This window comes from Anomalospiza imberbis, chromosome 6 (assembly GCF_031753505.1).
Source record: "Anomalospiza imberbis isolate Cuckoo-Finch-1a 21T00152 chromosome 6, ASM3175350v1, whole genome shotgun sequence".
Classification (NCBI taxonomy): Eukaryota; Metazoa; Chordata; class Aves; order Passeriformes; family Viduidae; genus Anomalospiza; species Anomalospiza imberbis.
Window position 1 is genome coordinate 17,690,961 of NC_089686.1, and position 18,711 is coordinate 17,709,671.

An 18,711-nucleotide genomic window follows, 5' to 3' on the forward strand; every position below is an offset into this window, starting at 1 on the left:
TTTCCTCCTGGTCAATTCCTCAGTGTTCAAGAATTTTTAAACTATCACTGCTACTCATTAAATAGCTCTGTGTAATAAATTAACTTTAGCTGTCACTAAAACATGCTAAATGACCAAAGAAATACATTAAATATTAAAGACATATTAAACATTCATTGGAAAAGAATTTTTCATCACTTCTTAAAAATCTTCTTAAAAGTACTGAAGAATACACCAAGTAATTTAATTGCCTTTAGGAGGACTTGTCAGCCTTTAACTTTCTTAGTCAAAAATTGCAATCTTCGGAGTTTCTGTTCAGCCTCTGCTAGACCTGTTAGGACATCTTAGCCATATAATCTTCCCTAGGCTCTGCTGCTTTACACAGACCCTCTTAAGCTGTGTGTTCAAAAGTACTCTAAAAGAGAGCGAGGTGTGTGAAGATTTACAAGAAAAGACATTGACATCTTTAGCCACAAAAGTTTCTCTAGGTCAGGTCCTAATTATTTCAGTTAGAGTTAAGAAGTATTCACCATCACATTGTTGGCATTAGCAGTCTTTATCTTTGAAAAAACAAAATAATGGAGAGTAAGCAACAACCCTGTCACAACTTAGCTTTTCCACCATGTTTCTTTTACTTTAGTAAACATCATCTTGATGTGCCTTGCTGGCCCTAAGCATTGTGTAGGAACCCTGTGCAAACCTATAGATTCCATGGTAATAGATGGATCCTGGAACTAAAAACAACCAGGCACTGAATCTTCCAGGTCTTAAGAGCAGGTGTCAGGTAGTGAGGTTCTTTGTTAGTCGTTGTAGTTAAGGCCAACCAAGCAGGAATGGGGTAGCTTTTAAAGTCCCTTGACTCTTTAATAATTTTTTTCCTGCAAAGATATTGTAGGGAGTTCTTTTTCTTTTAATGTATTTTATTAGCAATGTTCATGATTCCCAGCTACTTTCTTTCTATTGTGTATATATGTTACTGATAATTCATGCTATAATTGTTTTTGTGATCTAGTACATTGTTGAAATCTGCACAAATTAAGATTAAATTGTTGCTCTTGTACCTTATTTTGGTTTGATACTCTCCCCTCTGGTTTTGTAGGTTATGACAGTGATGTGACAAGGGAAAATGAAATTAATTACACCATCAAAGCCTTATCAACAAACATTAGACCAATGTTTGGAATTAAGCCTCATCTGCAACAAAAGGAGCCAACATTAGATGAAAGGTAATTATTAAGTTACAATTCTAGCCAAAAAATCAACCTGAAAAGAATAGTAGAACAAAATTATATTGGAATATTTATTTCTTAACTTAAAAGCATATGTATAAAAATAATCTAAATACTTATTTGAAGAAAAAAAGAAAGGTGACCAAAAGGACTAGGCTGTATCTATTTTCAGACAGCACAAAAGACTACAAACTATGTATGCATATTTTTATGTTTGGGGAGTTCCTTGAGATGATTGAGTTATTTGCTGGTGTTTAATAATATGGGTTTTTTTGGAAACCAAAATACTGACTGGTATTTAGTGATGGCATTATAGGCATGAGCCTGTACGATTGTTTTAGTGAAGGACAGCTCTCAGTTTTTTGGTTCTGCCAACAAACTGCTCTGATTAATTCAGCTCCAATTGCTCCTTGCATTACTTTAGTCTCCACATAACTTCTACCTTTCTTTGAAAAATTCTGTCCACAGTGGTTCTGCAGTTTTTGTTAATGAATCTTGGAAAATGGAGTTGGTTGCTTCACAGTGTTAGTTTTATATCCTGGTTCACTATTGTATGCTTTGGAAGAGAATAGGATGGGGAGCAGACTACAATAAACCCAGAAAATAAAGTAAATGCAAAATAACAAATCCAGTTTATAACCTCTAGATTATCTGTTGTAGAATCTGCAGCTGAGCATGGGACCCTGAAAGTTGTTTGTTGTCCACCAAATAGATGTGGACAGTAAACGTGAGGAAAAAGGAAGGCGAGATTCTTAATAAGGCAATTGGGGAACGCTGATACTAAAGAGAGGGAAGTGAGGAAAACAACAGGGTATAATGGGAAATGGGAGAGTGGAAAGTTCTGCAGGAATGTGAGGACTTCTGTGGCAATGCTCACGCCTCTTTCCACAGAGAAGCTGGAAAAGTCTATGATACCCTTGTTGAGAAATGCAGTGTGAGTTTTGTGGGAGTTTCATATAATCTTTTGTTTTTAAGTTGTGTTGCTGTGGGAGAGAGTGGGATTCCTGTGTATAAAGCTTTGGTTCCCTGTCTTGCATTTATGAGAAATGGTCTTTCTCTTTTTTAATTAGATGCATTTGATGTGGAAATCAAAAAGAAATAATGTGCATGGCATGAAAGCTTTGATTAAAGATATTTTTTTTTCTTTTTTATGAAATTGCAAACCTCTTGTGTTTTTTTTTCAAAAGCTCTTTCTGGAAGCTGAGTGAATTGTGTTTTTCAGTTTCAGATAAATTACTAAGAGAAGTAATTATATAGTAAGGTAATAAAATTGTGATTCAGAATGAAAAAAAAAAAAAAAGATCATGAAAGAGTTCCATTGCCTGCATTGTTGAAAAGTTTGGGGCCCTGAAACTTCAAAGACATTTTTTTTTGTGAAGAATAAAACCAGACTATGGTTACTGTATATAATTTGACTTCTATTCTGATGTTAATATTGTATAAGACTGGTAAATGTTTTAGAAATGTTTTAGTCTACTGTCACAGATACTAATTTTTATTTTATTTTTATTACTCTTTATTTTTGCTTCCTATGAAGGCAGGGGGTAGTAAGGTAAGTTCATGTCCGGGCTTAAATGCATTTTAATAACTTCAGCTGCTTGGGAAAGTAGTTACAATTTGCAACAGAAGTGAGGGATGGACCTCTTTACTATTAAACAGCATTTTAATAGGTAGAAAAGGGTTAAGGGACAAAACATAAGGGCAGTTCTCGCTCTGAGTGGATGAGAGTGAGCACTAGAGTATTTGGGAGGAGGTGATCAAAGTTCATCCTTTCCCCGATACTTTGGAGTGGCTAAGGAACAGCTTTTCTTCACTGTCTGAGCCAGAGCGCTTGCCCAAGTGCTTGAGGATGTCTGCAGCGCACAGTTAGAGGTCCAGCGTGACACAGGGTGCCGTGAGCACGTTGCACAGGTGCCTGGGGTGGCTCTGTGAGCAGCCCCATGCTGCAGCTAGTAAAGCTTCAGGGCTCAAGGGAGCATGACTGCCTGGGCTGCAGCGTTTTGCCAATGCACCTGTGCTGCTTGAGGATCTGAGCTGCTGGGTCCACCTCGCGCTCATACAGCAGTCTCTGGTGTAGGTGCCTGCATGAGGTTATGATCCTCTGCATCTGCTCTGTTTAGAACATGTGCACATGCAAAAACATGCTGTTAAATTTGCAGCACAGCAAGTCCTTAGGCTGTTAGGCCACCCTTCAGGCTTGCAGACTGAGCTGCCTCCGTGACTGAACTCAAGATTTCATTCAGATTCAATTGGTCTGAGGTTTACTTGCAGTGTTAAATGCCAACTCTGCTAATGATAATCTCCAGCAGTGAAATTACCATGCTATATCACTGAAATTGCAATACTTATTTTAACTTCTATTGGAAACACAAAATGGCACTGCTGTGAGGCAGCACTTAGGTTGGTGATTTGAATTATTTATCATTTCTGAATAATAATGTTTATAGATAATATTTTTACGTGAAAAGATGTGTGTACTGTGTGTCCGATTTGGTTGTGTAATAGCATTATGGGTACTTGGCAGCACAAAATACATTTGAAAACTGTTTCTATCCTTTACTAAGAGTTTTTTCCTAGTATGTTTTTGTGCTAGGTAAATTACTCAGAAAATAAGTCTATCATGGTTGATTTTGAAAACACTTCTGACTCTGCTACTCCCTGAACTGCACGGCACTGAAGGTTGGGAGATGCCTCTGGAGAATAATGCTCCAGTCTTACTCTGTTCTTATACTCCCTGAAGTTGGCCATTTGTGGCTGTGAAAGAGGCAGTGCTGTGATTAATGTACCTTACAGATGAATGGCTGTACCAAGAGATCTCAAAATTAAACAACCAGGAGTTTCAGTTAAAATGTTTCACCATAAGTTTTAAACATTTGCAAGCAGATAAAGCCATTACTTACTAAATGTGCTGAGATCTCTTGCATGAAAAGAGCCCAATGGCTTATATATTTTGAAAATTCTTTTTTTCATTCTGCATACACTCCCAGATATAATTTACAACCAGCTGTTGTGGCAAAACTGCTTCCAATTTTATTTATTTATTTAGTTATTTTTTTCTTGAGGCTTTTTTTATGTGTATAAGGACATATAGACACATGCAGAAGTAGATAACCTGTTTTAGATCCTTATGTATTCAAAATGGGAAGAAACCTAAAAGAATATTTACAAACTAGTCCTTTACAGATGGAGAAGTGAAGAATTTTTTTTGGTATTCAATACAGACAGTAAATAAATGTAATTATGCTTCCAAGTGAGTGAGAGAGAAAGGAAACTATTGAAACATTTTTAATCCAAAGCTCACAACTATCACCTTGTAATTGCCACTGAAGGACAAATTCTGAGATTTTATACAGATATCTTCCATATATGTTTTGGATAAATGAACAGAATGCAATTCCATTTTTCTGTTTGCCAGTCTTGTGATTTGTGATATGAATGTAAAAAATAAGAATTCCAGAGCTCTTTTTGTAAAAAAAAATCTTTATCTTCTCCTTTCATATTGTCAGCTTGTGTGATTTGGGAGAGGGGAGAAGTCAGGAATCAAAATGAAAAACTATAGCAAGGGACTTTACACTAGCAGCCTATTCTCTCTGTTTACCATATTTGCAGCATAAATTAGATTACAGTAAAGTTTAAATTTAACATTAACCTGAAAAAAAACCACTTTTAGGAAACAGGGCTTTTTGAAGCCTTTTTGCTCATTGGAATGTATATTAGTGCTGGGCATTAACCTTAGGACTGAAAATCCTGAAATTTCAGATTTCATTCTTTCCAATCATAAATGTAGTAATTATTCGTTACTTATATTAAAATCTGTAGACTGGAACAATATGATGGAAAAGAATGGTCTCCCTTTACCAGTTTGAGGTAATTCTTAGAGGTGCGCTAAAACCCAGGTCTTTGAAGAATTGAAAACCCAGTTACCAAAGTATCAAGGTTTACCAAATAATCCCAGTTTTGAATGCAAAGAAATAAAATCTGTTCACTTTGCAACTAAAAAAGAATTGTCTAGAGACACAATTGCATGGCCCAGTGATGAGATTTGGAAGATTTGCATTTAGCTTTTAATCTGTGTAGATTGGTTTTATCAACAGAATGCAAGTAGGCCTTCCTTTACTGTGAAAAATATCTGGAGGTATTTGAATTTTGTACTCCTTGAAGAATTGCATGCTATTGACTGCACAACCTATTCCAGCTACATTTGGATTTTATGGTGTAAAAGGTTTAGATGTTACCTATAGGAATAAATAGTACATCAGTCTTGCACTGCAAAATAAAGTTAAAACTAATTAGAAGACATTCAGTAAAATCCTTTGTTTTCAGTATGGGAAAAAATCAGTCAGTAAATTGGTGAGTTGTTATCATTGTGTTCTTAATTTTTTCCTAAATTATTCCCTATATTATTTTGCTTAACTTCTAAGTGAAAAAAAAAACTAACTAGTGTTCACCTAGTGAAGTTGCTTAGTGGTTCTTAAAAGAGCTTATCAAACCAGTGGAAGTGTACCAGCTAATCAAACTAATGTAAAGTGCCCATGCATACTGCAAATATTAGGAAATAATCTGTACATGCCCACATGCTTTAATTATTAATGAGAGGTTTTGGCTAGCCAAATTATAGGAATATTCCATCATACATGACTGAGGAAACCTATCCAGTGCAAAGTATCTTCAATCAACTGAATTAAGTGGTCATGAAAAAATTGCACATATCAGTAATGCTCAGTACCCCACACATTCTGGTTAGCTGAGATAATTTTATTTTAGTATAAATGAATGTATTTTTGTGACTGAACTCGAACATCTGTCTTTTATAGCAAGTTGACTGTTCCATCCATCAGCTTATTTCAGGAAGCTAAACCTGCACGACCTTTCTTGGAGTTATTCAGGTGTTGTGTATGCAGACTCTAAACACTTGGTATAGTTCAGAGGTTTTGGGTTCTGCTTCTGCTTTTTTTCTCTATTTACACTAGAGTTATTCCAAAGAATTATATTCTCATGCCCACACGTGTTCATAATTCCCATTTAAGTGAATGGAAGTTTTCTATACAAATAATAGATTTATATAGTTTATGAAGTGAATAATCCCCTTGTAAAAAGAAGTGTAAACCAGGAAGTCAGCAATAATTGTCTATATGAATAATTCACTGGCACCTAACTTTTAGCCAAACTTGTATAAGTAATCCTTTTCTCTTTCCCATCTGCTGCTGAAAAGAGGTTCCAGGTAATGCTTTTATTTTCCTACTTAGTTCATCTTTTACTGCCACCTCCCATTTTCCTTAAAAAGCCATCTGTCATGTTGGGTGCCATACTATGCACCTATCACTCTTCAGAATATTGCTGTGTGAAAAATCTGAATTTATATATATGCATTGTGGTTCTGTTTCATACAATAAGCTAGATACTGTTTTACCTACCAGTATGAACTCTGACTCTATGTACTATTATACTTTCCAATGTTTCACAAGTAGTATTCTTCAGTAATACTTATTGAAGTACAAAGATTAGCACTTTTTCCAGCCCCCTAATGGATGGCTGTTTTACATGTGATGATTTGACAGTCTCACCTGACGTGCCAAGGTGTATATGTTACTGAATTTTTTAAGCATCAGATTCCCTGCATCTGCATTAGTGAGTATAAACTGCCACTTACTGCTCAGAGATCACATGAAAATAATTTTAAGTGATTTTTGTTGAGAAGCAGTACTTAGCAACTACCAGCCTTCATTTTCTTCTAATGGAAACTAGACCTCTGAACTTTCACAAATGACTTTGAAGAACTTGCCAAGAGTAAATGGAAAGAAGTCCTCCTTACCTTTAAAATTCATTCTGTACTTCATGCTTGTCAACCCCTTTTGGGGAGGGCAGTGCAAGACACTTCATGCTGAAGAGTAGTGCAAAATCAATTACTAAGTTCTCTACAAGTTCTCCTAAATATGAAGTGCAACTTTGGTGCCCCACAAAGGAAGGGACTTTTTCTTTTGTACCAACTACTGTAATTTGCTCTATCAAATTATGCCCAAAAAATTGCTTGTATTTTTAAAACAGAAATAAATATTTAAATCACACTGTTATAAATTATCACAGAACTAAAAGAATTGGTGGTAATTTACATATGGTGTATAACAGAAAATCATTCATTTTTCTGTTAGTAACTTTAGATACTCAGTAACAGTGAGGAAAATGTGGAATGAAATATATCATACAAAAATGAGTAGTAATATTTAAGCTATGCCTAAAACTATGAACAAGGTATTTTTTTTTTGTTTCAGAAACTACTTCAAAATGCTTGTACTTGATTTTTATGGTTTCATAGCAAGAAATACTAAAATGTATATACCAAATATATTTTAATTTTGAAAATAAAGTGCCAATATTGAGATATTTATTTCCCTTATGATAGCTGGCTCTAGATAGAACTCTCCTTCCCCATGCTAAACCTGACCCTATCCGTACATGAATTCACCCCAACATGTTATTCATGCTCTCTTTCCCACACAGTTTTTGAGCATGCAGTAAGTTATGCATACAGGTATATGACCACTGTGTGTTGTATATGCCATTAGTCACTTTGCTGCACGTTACATAGAAAATTAAAAATATTTTCAGCTCCCACACCTTTAAAAAAGGACTTGGAAAATGTATTCTCATATCCTTCAGCATTCCTGTTTTTAAATCCTCAAGTTGTTATCTTGAAACTTAATTGGGACAAGAATCCATATGTGCTTGTAATTTGCATTCCAGTTCCACTGCTCTGAATTAATATAGAATTAGCCTTTCCTGGACAGATACTTAGAGAAATTGTTTAGGTGCCCTGTGAGATAATGCAGCTGAGTAAAAGTTGTCAATTTCCCTGACCAATATACATCCACTTTATTCTGTTGTGTGGTAATGTACAAATGTAAATGTGCTCTCATGATTACTTAAGGATGATATCAACCTGTATTTGTGTCCTTAGAGCCTTTAAGTATAGATGGTCTTCTCAAGCAGTTGTAAAATGTGAGATTGTTTTACCTCTTCTCCCACCCTATCACAAGGGACTTACAGACAGCAAATGTTATAAAAATGTCATATTCTAGAACCAAGCAGCAGAGAAATACTCAGTTCCAGTAAAGTAAACCTCTGTAAGAATCATGTCATTTCAGCTTTTACTGCTCTCTTCATACTTCAAATATATTCTTCTACTATATTTAATTTTTCTCCCTTTTTTTCCCTCCAACTAATTTTTCCCTCTCTGTTTCAGGGATATTAGGTGAATTAGAGCCAGGGTAGGAGAGGAGGAAAGAGATGAGGTTTGACTGCTCTGTGTCAAATATGAGGCTGACAAGTGGAAGAAGGGCTTTTTATGCTGTGTTTTGGTAATTTCTAGAGCAATACTAATGAGACTGTTGCAGAATTGTCCATGACAAATGAGAAATTAAAAATACACAGTCTTTCAAAACATTCCGGAGTGATCCGTTTTGTACTAAAATTAGGCAGGGACAATGAAGAAATAAATCTAAGAAAATGGTATTTTATTTGAATAACTGAAAAAATGCTTTTCACCTGTCCGTCAAACTACACAGTGTACAAACACATCATATTCTATTATTCTGCAAAAAGACAGTCATTATTTTGAATCAATGCCATCATTCAAGAGCAGAGATGAAATTAGAAGTACTTCATGCTAAAAAGGAATATGAAAGCAATCTGTTGCTTCATGTTTGGTATTAGTGTATTACACTGCCTACTGGATTAAATCATCTGGATATCGCTGAATTTATACATAGAAATTTTTTTAAAATTAATTGTTCCTCTTAAAGATGAAGCTTAAAGGAGTGTTATCACAGCCACAAATGCTGTATCTATAGAATCAATAATCAATGCTCCTGCTAATTATTAGGAATAGTTGCATATATTTAATAAATAAAGCTTATTTGTTTGTGTGTTTCTTTGAATAGCTACAGTTGAATGTAATCTGAGAGATGTTATGGATATTTGTTAAACATATATAATTGAGATTGTTTAATTAAATCTGGGCTATTCAGAACAGTGGAACATAGCTTATGGCTGTTACTCCTGCATTTGCATGGTCTTGGTTTTCTTCCATGTAAGCTTTGATCAATATCTCATTTCAGTTGATGTAGGAGTCAATGGGCAGGTGCATCTGGAGTTCTTTGCAAACTATTACAAAAATAGGAAAAGTTAGGGGTCTGCTGAAGGCATGTGGGAACAGGCATTATTGGATTAATCTCTTCAGTAAAATTGCTGCAGAGAAGATGAAAGTGCCATAAAAACATAGCCTGAAAAAGCGAAGAATATTTAAAAACTGCTCAGTCATTTTAAAACAAGCTTTTGCATTAACCCTATGGGTTGTTGAAGAATTAGAGAACCTAGCATGTTAAACAAAGGATTTTTAGGTTTTGTCTTTCTCCTTTGCCAGAGGTATTTCTTTAGAAGATGAATATGGATATGAGTTGAGTAGGACAGGGCTCTAAGGTTTCCCAGTGCATTAGCAGGCTGGAAGGTTACTGGTAGTATGGAATGGGTGACGGACAGCCTTCTCTTATTCACAGTTCTTTGTTTCAGACCACCAGTTAGTAGGGCATTGCCACAGCCGGAGAAACTCCAGACAAATAATGTGGGGAAAAAAAAGAGACCCATAGAGGTAAGAAAAATATTGCTCTTCTCTTCTTCCAGAGTTTTATTTTGCCAGAAACTGACACACCTGTGAACACATTAAAATAACACCTGTGAACACATTAAAATATTGTTTTATTCAAAATATGTCAGAAGTGTGAATAGTGGGTAAATAGCAGAAGTAGGAGAGAATTTTTTCTTGTAAATTAAAAAAAGACTTTATTTCTTTTTCTTGCAAATGAAGTGGAGTATAACTCACTTCTTAGTAATCATGAAACCTTAGAACTGGATGTAGAAAGCAGGATGTCTTGTTTAGATAACTGGATTGTTAAAGGGTGTATTGTTGCTAATAAAACTAAGCATTTTTTATTTCAATCTTAGAATTTACTGTAAAACTTCAGTTTAAATTAATCACTGATAGGAGTTTTAAAAATAATTTTTAAAATTCTATTAATTATGAGTTTAGCTTTGGCACCTGTTTTTTCATTACATGGTAACTGCAAATAAGTATAGCAATTTTTGATTAATCTGAGGTGAAAATTTCATCTAACCTTGGAAAATGCAGTTCCTCACCAAACCAAATATTATTGATTCTGCAAAATAGGTGGTGTAGCATAATAAACAGCTTTTTGACATCAGCACTCTAGAAATTTTAGGCTGTAATTTAAGTTTCTAGTTGCTGGCTGGAATTAAATTGTGGACCAGTGTTTGTCAGTCTTTCTTTCTTAGTGTCTTCTGCATTAAAAGAACTTTATTCTGCACTGCATTTTATTTATTTATGTGCATGTGTATGAGTATCTCTTTCAGCCTGTATCTATGTCTGTGTTTATTATATGCACATTCTGCAGCATCCCCCTGAGAGGTGTGAAAGGGTGACACAGCTGTGTGTCGCAAGAATGAGCAGCCATGTAAACTGACAGGGGAGGCACGAGCTCAGTTTCTGTTGGCTTGACATGTCATTTACTAGATAAGGACATAATAAAAAAATGAAATCGTACAGAAGAATATGAAATTCACAACTGCTTCAAGGTTTGGTGTTTCTATTGATGTCAATATCTTTTTTAGGACCTAATTTTGGAGCTGGTATTTGGATATCGAGGCAAGGACTGCAGAAACAATGTGCACTATTTGAATGATGGTGCTGATGTAATTTATCACACTGCATCTATTGGGATCTTGTATAATGTGGCAACAGGTAGGAAAAATCCCACTGGAGGGAAAATGTTTCTTCACACACATGGAGTTACAGCTTATAAAGTGATTAACATGCTTTAAGTATTGTAAAAGTATGTGAAAAAATATTACTTGTTCCTAAAATTGCAGTCTGTAAAGAATATTCCTGATAGCTGCATAGGCAAAAAAGTGTACTGAAATGTTCCTGGTGGCTGAGCTTTAAAGGAAGTGAAGATTTAGGGTTTTTTGGTCTTAGCTTTCTGAAATTTGTGTGTTGAAATGATTACAGAAACGAAAAGACATGAACAGTGGGGAATTGTAATTTAATTTTTTTTCTAAGAACAAGTTAATATTTTTATTTGGTTTACTTTTCAGTCATCTGTTTCACATACATTCCTTCCCAATAACCCAGTTAGTTTAGATAAGTTAGACCTCTAAAAAAGTACACAATGTCATGTGTTTCTGAGATAGTTAAGCAACTTCATGTGGAAAACTTGAGGGAATTGTTTGGAGTTACTGAGTGCTGTGTGTTGAAGTTCAGATAAAAAAATTGGAGTTTCTGTTTTCTGGTTTTAAGCTTCAAAATGCAACATGACCATAATGCTGTTTTCTCACAAATACTATAAAAATATCAAACATTAGCCATGTCTATGTGTGTATAAATGCTTTAATTAAAGTTGAACTAAGGTTTGTAATTTTTTTCTTATCTTTAGGCTCTCAGTCATTTTACCAGGAACACAATGATGATATTTTGTGCCTCACTGTGAATCAGCACCCCAAGTTTACCAACATAGTGGCAACTGGCCAAGTAGGTATGTTTGTGTTTTTGTAAAGAGAATTAACATAACAGCATGCAATCAGGACCTTGTAAATTCATGATAAATCATAAAATATTTGATTATGCTCTCTCCGTTTGTATGAGTGTTACTCAGTTACCTGTCCTCTTTATATGTTCCTTTGAGTGTAATTGAATAAAGTTGACAAAAATATTGAGGCATGAAAGATTAAACTTATCTTTTCTTTGGAGTATTATCAAAACTATTTTTTCAGAAATCTTAAGCCCCATTAAATTAGTCTGGTTGTATTGAACTATCAGCTTGTGTTAAACCTTCCAAAGAGTCACTGCCCCTCCAAAGAAGCTGAATAGAGCTAACCTTCATTTTGTTAAAATACTTGTCAATCTCACATAGGTTTTACCTCATCAGGTAGATTTATAATACCTACTTGGTGGTTGGATATGATATAGTTGTAATATTCCAGGCAGAACCAAAACCCTAACGGTGTTCCCTACAGATAAACTGAGATTTAGAGGGAAAGCTTATATATATTTCATAGTGACATTAAGGTCTATGAACTAACCAGGTTAAAAAAAAAAAAGAAAGGAAAAAAACCCCACATTTTGCATTGGTATAGCTGGTAGAAATTGCTGTTTCTAGATTTTGTAGAATAGTGATTTTTGTAGCCTTACAATCTGGTTAAAGTTTCCATATTTTCTGTTGGTTCTCAGCAGATTCAAACCCACATTATTTTCTTCAGGGCATAGAATACAAAAAACCCCCTTATTTGATTTCAGCCAAAATAGCTTTTTATTTCCTTTGTTTGTTTTAGAAGGTTCATATAAATCAAATCAGTTCTGCAGAGTTTATTACCTGCTTTCCTGTGTCTTTTGGATTTTTAGGTGCATGTCTCATTAAAATTGACTCATTGACAATAGTAACCTCTTAGCTAAAATAGCTTCCATTCTTTGTCAGTCTCTTGCCTCACATCATTTAAAACAAATTTTAAATGGAAAATATTTAAATGGAAAAAGTCATCAGCAGATATTAGTCTATGGTTTGAACATTTGCAGGAATCACAAACCTTTTATTGCCTTTAAGAATTTGCTTTTTCATCATATTTCTTAATCTGGCCCTGTTTGCCTTTCTGTAGTGGAGGAATGTGAAAATTTTCTTCTACCGTGTTCATCTTACCCAAGACAAAACACAGGACTTAATCTTTTTTTTATTTTCATAATAATTTCTGCATCAACTAGCAGTAGGACAATTATTAACTGTTTTGTAACGTGAATTAAGACATACCAATCAGTGGCAAATGACACATAAAAATTACATATACTTTTAAGCAGAGAATTAAAAATAAGCTGGAAGTGAAATTTCTTAAAACAGCACTCATTTTCTGATTTTGAAGTGATGTTGAGAGGTGTATATACTGTATAAAGAACTACTGCTACTTTTCCTACTGATATGGTCGGCAAAAATAGTGTCATCATCATGATTTAAAAATATTTATTGAATCTTCAGGTACTCACATGCTACTTCTTAGCATTTTTTCCCACTTATTTTGTTAAAATATCAATGACATCAAAAAATATTTTTTTCTTTGGCTGAGAGCGACCTAACATACACCAAAACTAGATTTTTGTGTTGTAGCTCAAAATGGGAATCAAAACATATTAATTCATTCAATATATTCATTCTATGATTTATTTCTGATGTGACCTCCTTTTATCAGTAATTACTCATCTTTAACAGCAGTGTGGGTGCTGCTGCAATGCAAAAAGATGACATCAAGGTGTTTGTTAAGAAATTACACTGAATGTGGCATATATTTTCTTTAGCACTTATTTTATTTCTGATCTAATTATTTTTCTGCTGCTTTTCCATTACAGGAGACTCAGCAGATATGTCAGGTAAGGGAAACAAAATTTTAACATCTTCAGGTGTAGTTAGTCTATCTACTAGCCATCTGCAGCTTTATAGAGCCGTAAGTGATGTGAATTCATTTTTAGTTTATTAAACCCCATGTATCAGTCATATGACTGTCAGCTTATATTCAGTCAAAATATAAGTCAAAACAGCTCAGCATACTGTAAATATAGAAAAATTAAAAATGTTAGAACACACTTAAAAACTACTCTCGTTGAAGCACATTCCCTTCTTGCTGCTTAGTGATTAGTGAGTTGTAATACATACTGCTCTTGTAGCATTCCTGGGTATGCTTGCCAGTTTTGTAGACATGTTGGGGCTGACAACATTTGGTTTAGACCTTCAATTGAGTGTGATTTGAAACATGAATTTCTAAAGTAAATTCTACTGAGGAGGCCTAGGTGACTGAGTGAAAAAAACAAATCACCTTTCACATTTATGTACAATTGTCATGCAGTTATTACCACTGATCCAAAATGCTTTTTATGATGTCAGTTAAATTTTTCCTCTATCATTTTGGGTCTTCGACATTTTGACAATCTTGACTGAGGTATTTTTTATTAATATGTTTTTTTAACTGTAATTGCAAAAACTCATCACCATCATGTGCGAATGAGTTCATTGTTGAGCAGCCATAATTGTCTCGTGAAGAATCTTCAGAGATGCGTAAATGTGGTCATGTGTAATAGAAAGTGTAATAATCTTCTTGTGGATCTAAAGCTTGTTCTGTAAGAACAAATGTACACTGACATCTTTATTGTGTGTTGAGTTCTCTTAAATATGGCAAATGGTGCTTGCTCTAAGGATGGGAGGAAGAATATAGGTACCTTTTCCCACACTTCTAGCCTGTATTTAAAAAAAACAATGATGATATGGATATTTATATGAAAGAACATCTTTAGTCCTCTATATGATGGCTGGATACTCTCCCTGTCTCACGTGCCTTCTTCATACTGCAACGTTAGTTTGAGCTAGCGTATATTGCTAAATTCTGTTGTCACTGCCTGAAACGAGCACTCTTAACTTTTTTCTTCTTTCTGGAATCATTAGTCTGGAATCCAAGCTGCTTCCTGCTTTCATTAGAAAGTTGAATAATTTTACTTAAAAATTATTGATGGCTATTTGCCATCCTTTCCAACAACTTTTGCTTTTCTAGTTCCAATTTTCAGTTGTTTACAGTGACACGGGTGTTCTTGTAGCAGTAATGTTTGTACTAGGCTGGAATGGCAATTAAAGTTTCCTAATGACTGGGTGTAGATTTTGTCCACCTTACTAAAGATTTTTCTGTCCTGACAGCCCATGGTAGCTTTATCTAACTGCTCCCAGAAGGAGATGACACCTTAGAACATCTCTCTTGTGGAAGTGTTGAATACACAGGCAGGATTCAGTGTCAGGACAGAGACTTTCAGAAGGACTCCATCACATAGAAGGACCTAAGAGTCCATGTTCTCTGCCTTGCAGATCTTGCTCTGAATGATTTTGTCAGTTCTTATTCAGGAAAACTAGGTGATAGTTTCTGTCTGCCACCCAAAAGAAAACTTTTGGCCGAGGTTTAGGGCAGATGCACAATTCAAGGGTAATACAGAGTTTTACCAAGAGGAGTGTTGAAGAGTGAAAAACAGTTCAGAGCCATAATAAAGCTTTCCCTTCCCTCCACTTCCCGTAAGAACAGCAAGGATTTTGCTACCAATTTTTGGGAAGTGCTACTTGCTGTCAACTCCTGCCCTTTCTGTTTTAATGGCATGACCATACTATGCCGTGGTACCTCTCAAAAGGTAATAATAACATCTTGTTGCTGCCATGAGAGGAAATTCAAATGGATAATAAAAGAAATGAGGAAGCATGTTCTAAGGACTGTTTTGGAACAGCTGTGGAATTGTGCTCAAAAACTGAGTTTCATGTGGCTGAAATTTTGCCTAAGTCCCTGTGCCTACTGTTTCCCATCACATGCATACCTTTGAGGGCCTAGATTTATCTAATAAGAAACACAAAGCATGAATCCAAAAGAGAATTTAGTTTATGTGAATCTGGATATATGACAAGAACCAGTAACCTTAGGACTCTGCAGTCAAATTTATTAGAGATCAGAAGTGAAGAATTTTGAGGATCTTACTGTCCTGGAAATGCCTTAGATGCTGCTCAGAGATTGTAAACTATATATGGGTTGCAAGATCCTTTGAGAAGGCATTGCATTTGGGAAAAAATCAGCTGTTACCACATTAGAGATAATCACATACATTAGTAGCATGGAAAGACGTTTTTTACTGCAGAGAGCTTGCAGTCTAAACAATGCAGACTGAATACCATAGTTGCACGTCGGTAAGGAAGCTGACGGTTTGGCTGATGTTCTTCAGACAGGTGGCCATTTTGTAGAAAGGAGATTTTGGCCCTACACTGTAAACTGATTTCTCTGTAGCTATCACTTGTCCAAAAGCCCCATGGAGAAGTGACATTCTTGAGCAGCTTTATTTAAGAAGGTTTTTGCATTAGCATGCTGCTCTATGTTTTAGTAAGAGAAAAACAGGAGAAGACAACTCTTGCTATTAGAATTTCTGTTGTGCTTCACTAGTCCCATAACAAGTTAAGCAACAAATTAACACCTCTGGTAGTGTAATGAGGGCAACTTGTTCATCCTACCTAATGATCCTGTTTGTCATAAATTATTTTCCAAATGGAGGCCAAAATCTCTTTTCTTTTCGCTCCCTTTTCCCCCCATCTGATCACAGCAATTTCGTCTTATAAAAAAGTATTAACTGCTTCAATAAGCAAATCACTACACTTTTTCAAAATTACTACTAATGGCATGTTTTTGTATTTGTGTAGCTACAGCTCCTTCTATTCACGTGTGGGATGCAATGAACAAGCAGACACTGTCGGTACTGCGGTGCTACCATTCCAAGGGCGTTTGCTCAGTCAGTTTCAGTGCCACTGGCAAACTGCTGCTGTCCGTAGGGCTGGATCCCGAACACACCATTACCATTTGGAAGTGGCAGGAAGGTAGGAAAGAGTGGTTTTGTAGAAGGTGTTTACATTGTTAGAAATATGTTGGCTTGAGTCAAGAGCAATTGTAATTTTAGAACACCAGTCAATCAAAAAAAATTACAATATTACACTAAATGCTGTGCACTATGCTCTGTACAACAAGGTCTAAAATAGATGTATTTACCCATTCTAGTGACTGCTGAATATCTCTCCTTTGAAACTGTTGTGTCAAGATCAAGATAGTTCACTGATTTCCAGTAAGAATAATATAGGGATTTTTTTTTTAAATTGTCATCATATTACTATTATTATTATTACTTTATTCTTCTCTAAAGTCTGATTACTCCTGAAATTATTCCCAAAAGTTGCAAATTGCAGAAATGGGGTGCCAGGATAACTCCTCTATGCATCTTATATAATTGTTGCCTTAAGCTATGCTACATGTTTTCAGATCAGCTTTGATCTGTGTTTCTGATTTAGGCTAAAGCGATTTGAGCTCTTTTCCTCATCTTCTTTCTGCCTGGCAAAGACATGTCCAGATTATTGATCTGATTCTCTAGTCTTAGAGGTTTACTTCCTCTCTCTTTGGGGATTGCTGTTGATAACTAGTAACTCTTAGAATTTTAAATATCAGCTATTAAGTTAATAACAAGTGATCTTTCATAGCTCGTGTGGGGGTGGATGCTGTGTCAGATGTGTATTTATACAATCTTAGGTAGGACAAAGCATGTGTGGTCACAACATGCCTGTGTTCATCTTAAGGCTCGATACACATTCAGAATGGCAGCTAAGGATCCCAACTGAGGAATCTTCATATGGGTCAATATTATTTTAACATTTTTAACCAGAAATGTGTATTTTTCTCATCAAACTCAAAATGTTCATTTTCTTTCTGCCAGGTGCCAAAATTGCCAGCCGAGCTGGTCATAACCAGCGTATATTTGTAGCAGAATTCAGGCCAGATTCAGATACACAGTTTGTTTCTGTGGGAGTAAAACATGTAAGGTTCTGGACACTGGCTGGAAGAGCTCTCCTCAGTAAAAAAGGGCTGCTGAGCTCCATAGAAGATGCCCGCATGCAGACGATGCTTTCTGTAGCTTTTGGAGCGGTACGTATTTCACCAAACCACCTGAAAATGCACAAAAACAAACTTTTTTTATCCTTCTGCCTTTATTCAGTTCAATGAGACTTTTATAACCTGCTAATGAGTATATAAATTATTTTATTAAACTCAGATTAGCATTCCTAATACCTACCTGCTAGTTAGAACTAGTACCAGCTTTCTTTAGAGTAGAAAAGACTGTGGGTTTGTATGTTTTCTGGAGAAACAAACACAGATGCTTTGAAGGGATAACACAGTGCTTGTGATATAATCCAGGTGAAACAAAACTGAGTCTAGATTGCAGGAACCAAACAGTAGAAATGAGGCTGATTTTATGTCCACCTGGAGGTGATTGTTTTGTCACCTGTATGTGCTAGTGCTCATGGGTGATCAGAGACCAGTGTTGTCCTGGGGCATTCCTTAATGTTGGACGCTGTTAGACAACTGCATTAGGGGTTTCTTTTGCTTTGGGGGTTTTTGGATATGTGCAGGCCATCTTGCTAAGTTCCACAGCACTGCTGGATCTGGAGTTGTTCTGCATGAGCAGTACTCATATCTTCAGCTGTGCAGAAAGGCACAGATACCTTTTGTGAAGTGATTGCCTGCACATTCCTGTCCTGTTTGACCAGCTGACTGTTCAGTCCAGGCTGAATTTACACTGATTTTGATTTTTGAAACTCTAACTGGGCTGTGGTTTCCTTTTTTTGCTACACTATCACTATTACACAGTGGTTTCTCTCTGATTTATATGAAGGTCTTACAAAACACCAAGATATTTTCCAATCGATAACTGTTATTGATGCCCAGCCCAGGCATTAGTCAGGGGTTTGGGAAACATCTGTAACCTTTCTTACAAAGAGACAGGTTCTTAGTGTGAGAATCAGGCTGTATGCTGCATGGCCTGAAGTTTGGTACGAGGTTTGAA

The 18,711-nt window shown here is 35.6% G+C and overlaps 1 protein-coding gene across 8 annotated transcripts in view; it reads left to right on the plus strand.

Moving 5' to 3' along the window:
* The window catches only part of EML5 (EMAP like 5), a 96,436-nt gene that overhangs the window by 65,997 nt on the left and 11,728 nt on the right, over window positions 1-18,711 (plus strand). For 2 of the 8 annotated variants that reach the window (XM_068192661.1, XM_068192656.1), the window contains exons 27-34: window positions 1,079-1,205; window positions 2,746-2,760; window positions 9,774-9,852; window positions 10,890-11,019; window positions 11,711-11,809; window positions 13,666-13,686; window positions 16,526-16,699; window positions 17,584-17,792. In XM_068192661.1, coding sequence (XP_068048762.1) covers window positions 1,079-1,205; window positions 2,746-2,760; window positions 9,774-9,852; window positions 10,890-11,019; window positions 11,711-11,809; window positions 13,666-13,686; window positions 16,526-16,699; window positions 17,584-17,792 — 854 coding nt within the window. Of the gene's footprint in view, window positions 1-1,078; window positions 1,217-2,745; window positions 2,761-9,760; window positions 9,853-10,889; window positions 11,020-11,710; window positions 11,810-13,665; window positions 13,687-16,525; window positions 16,700-17,583; window positions 17,793-18,711 lie in introns of those variants that run through there. The other 6 variants (XM_068192662.1, XM_068192658.1, XM_068192657.1 and 3 more) reach the window with 6 other exon arrangements.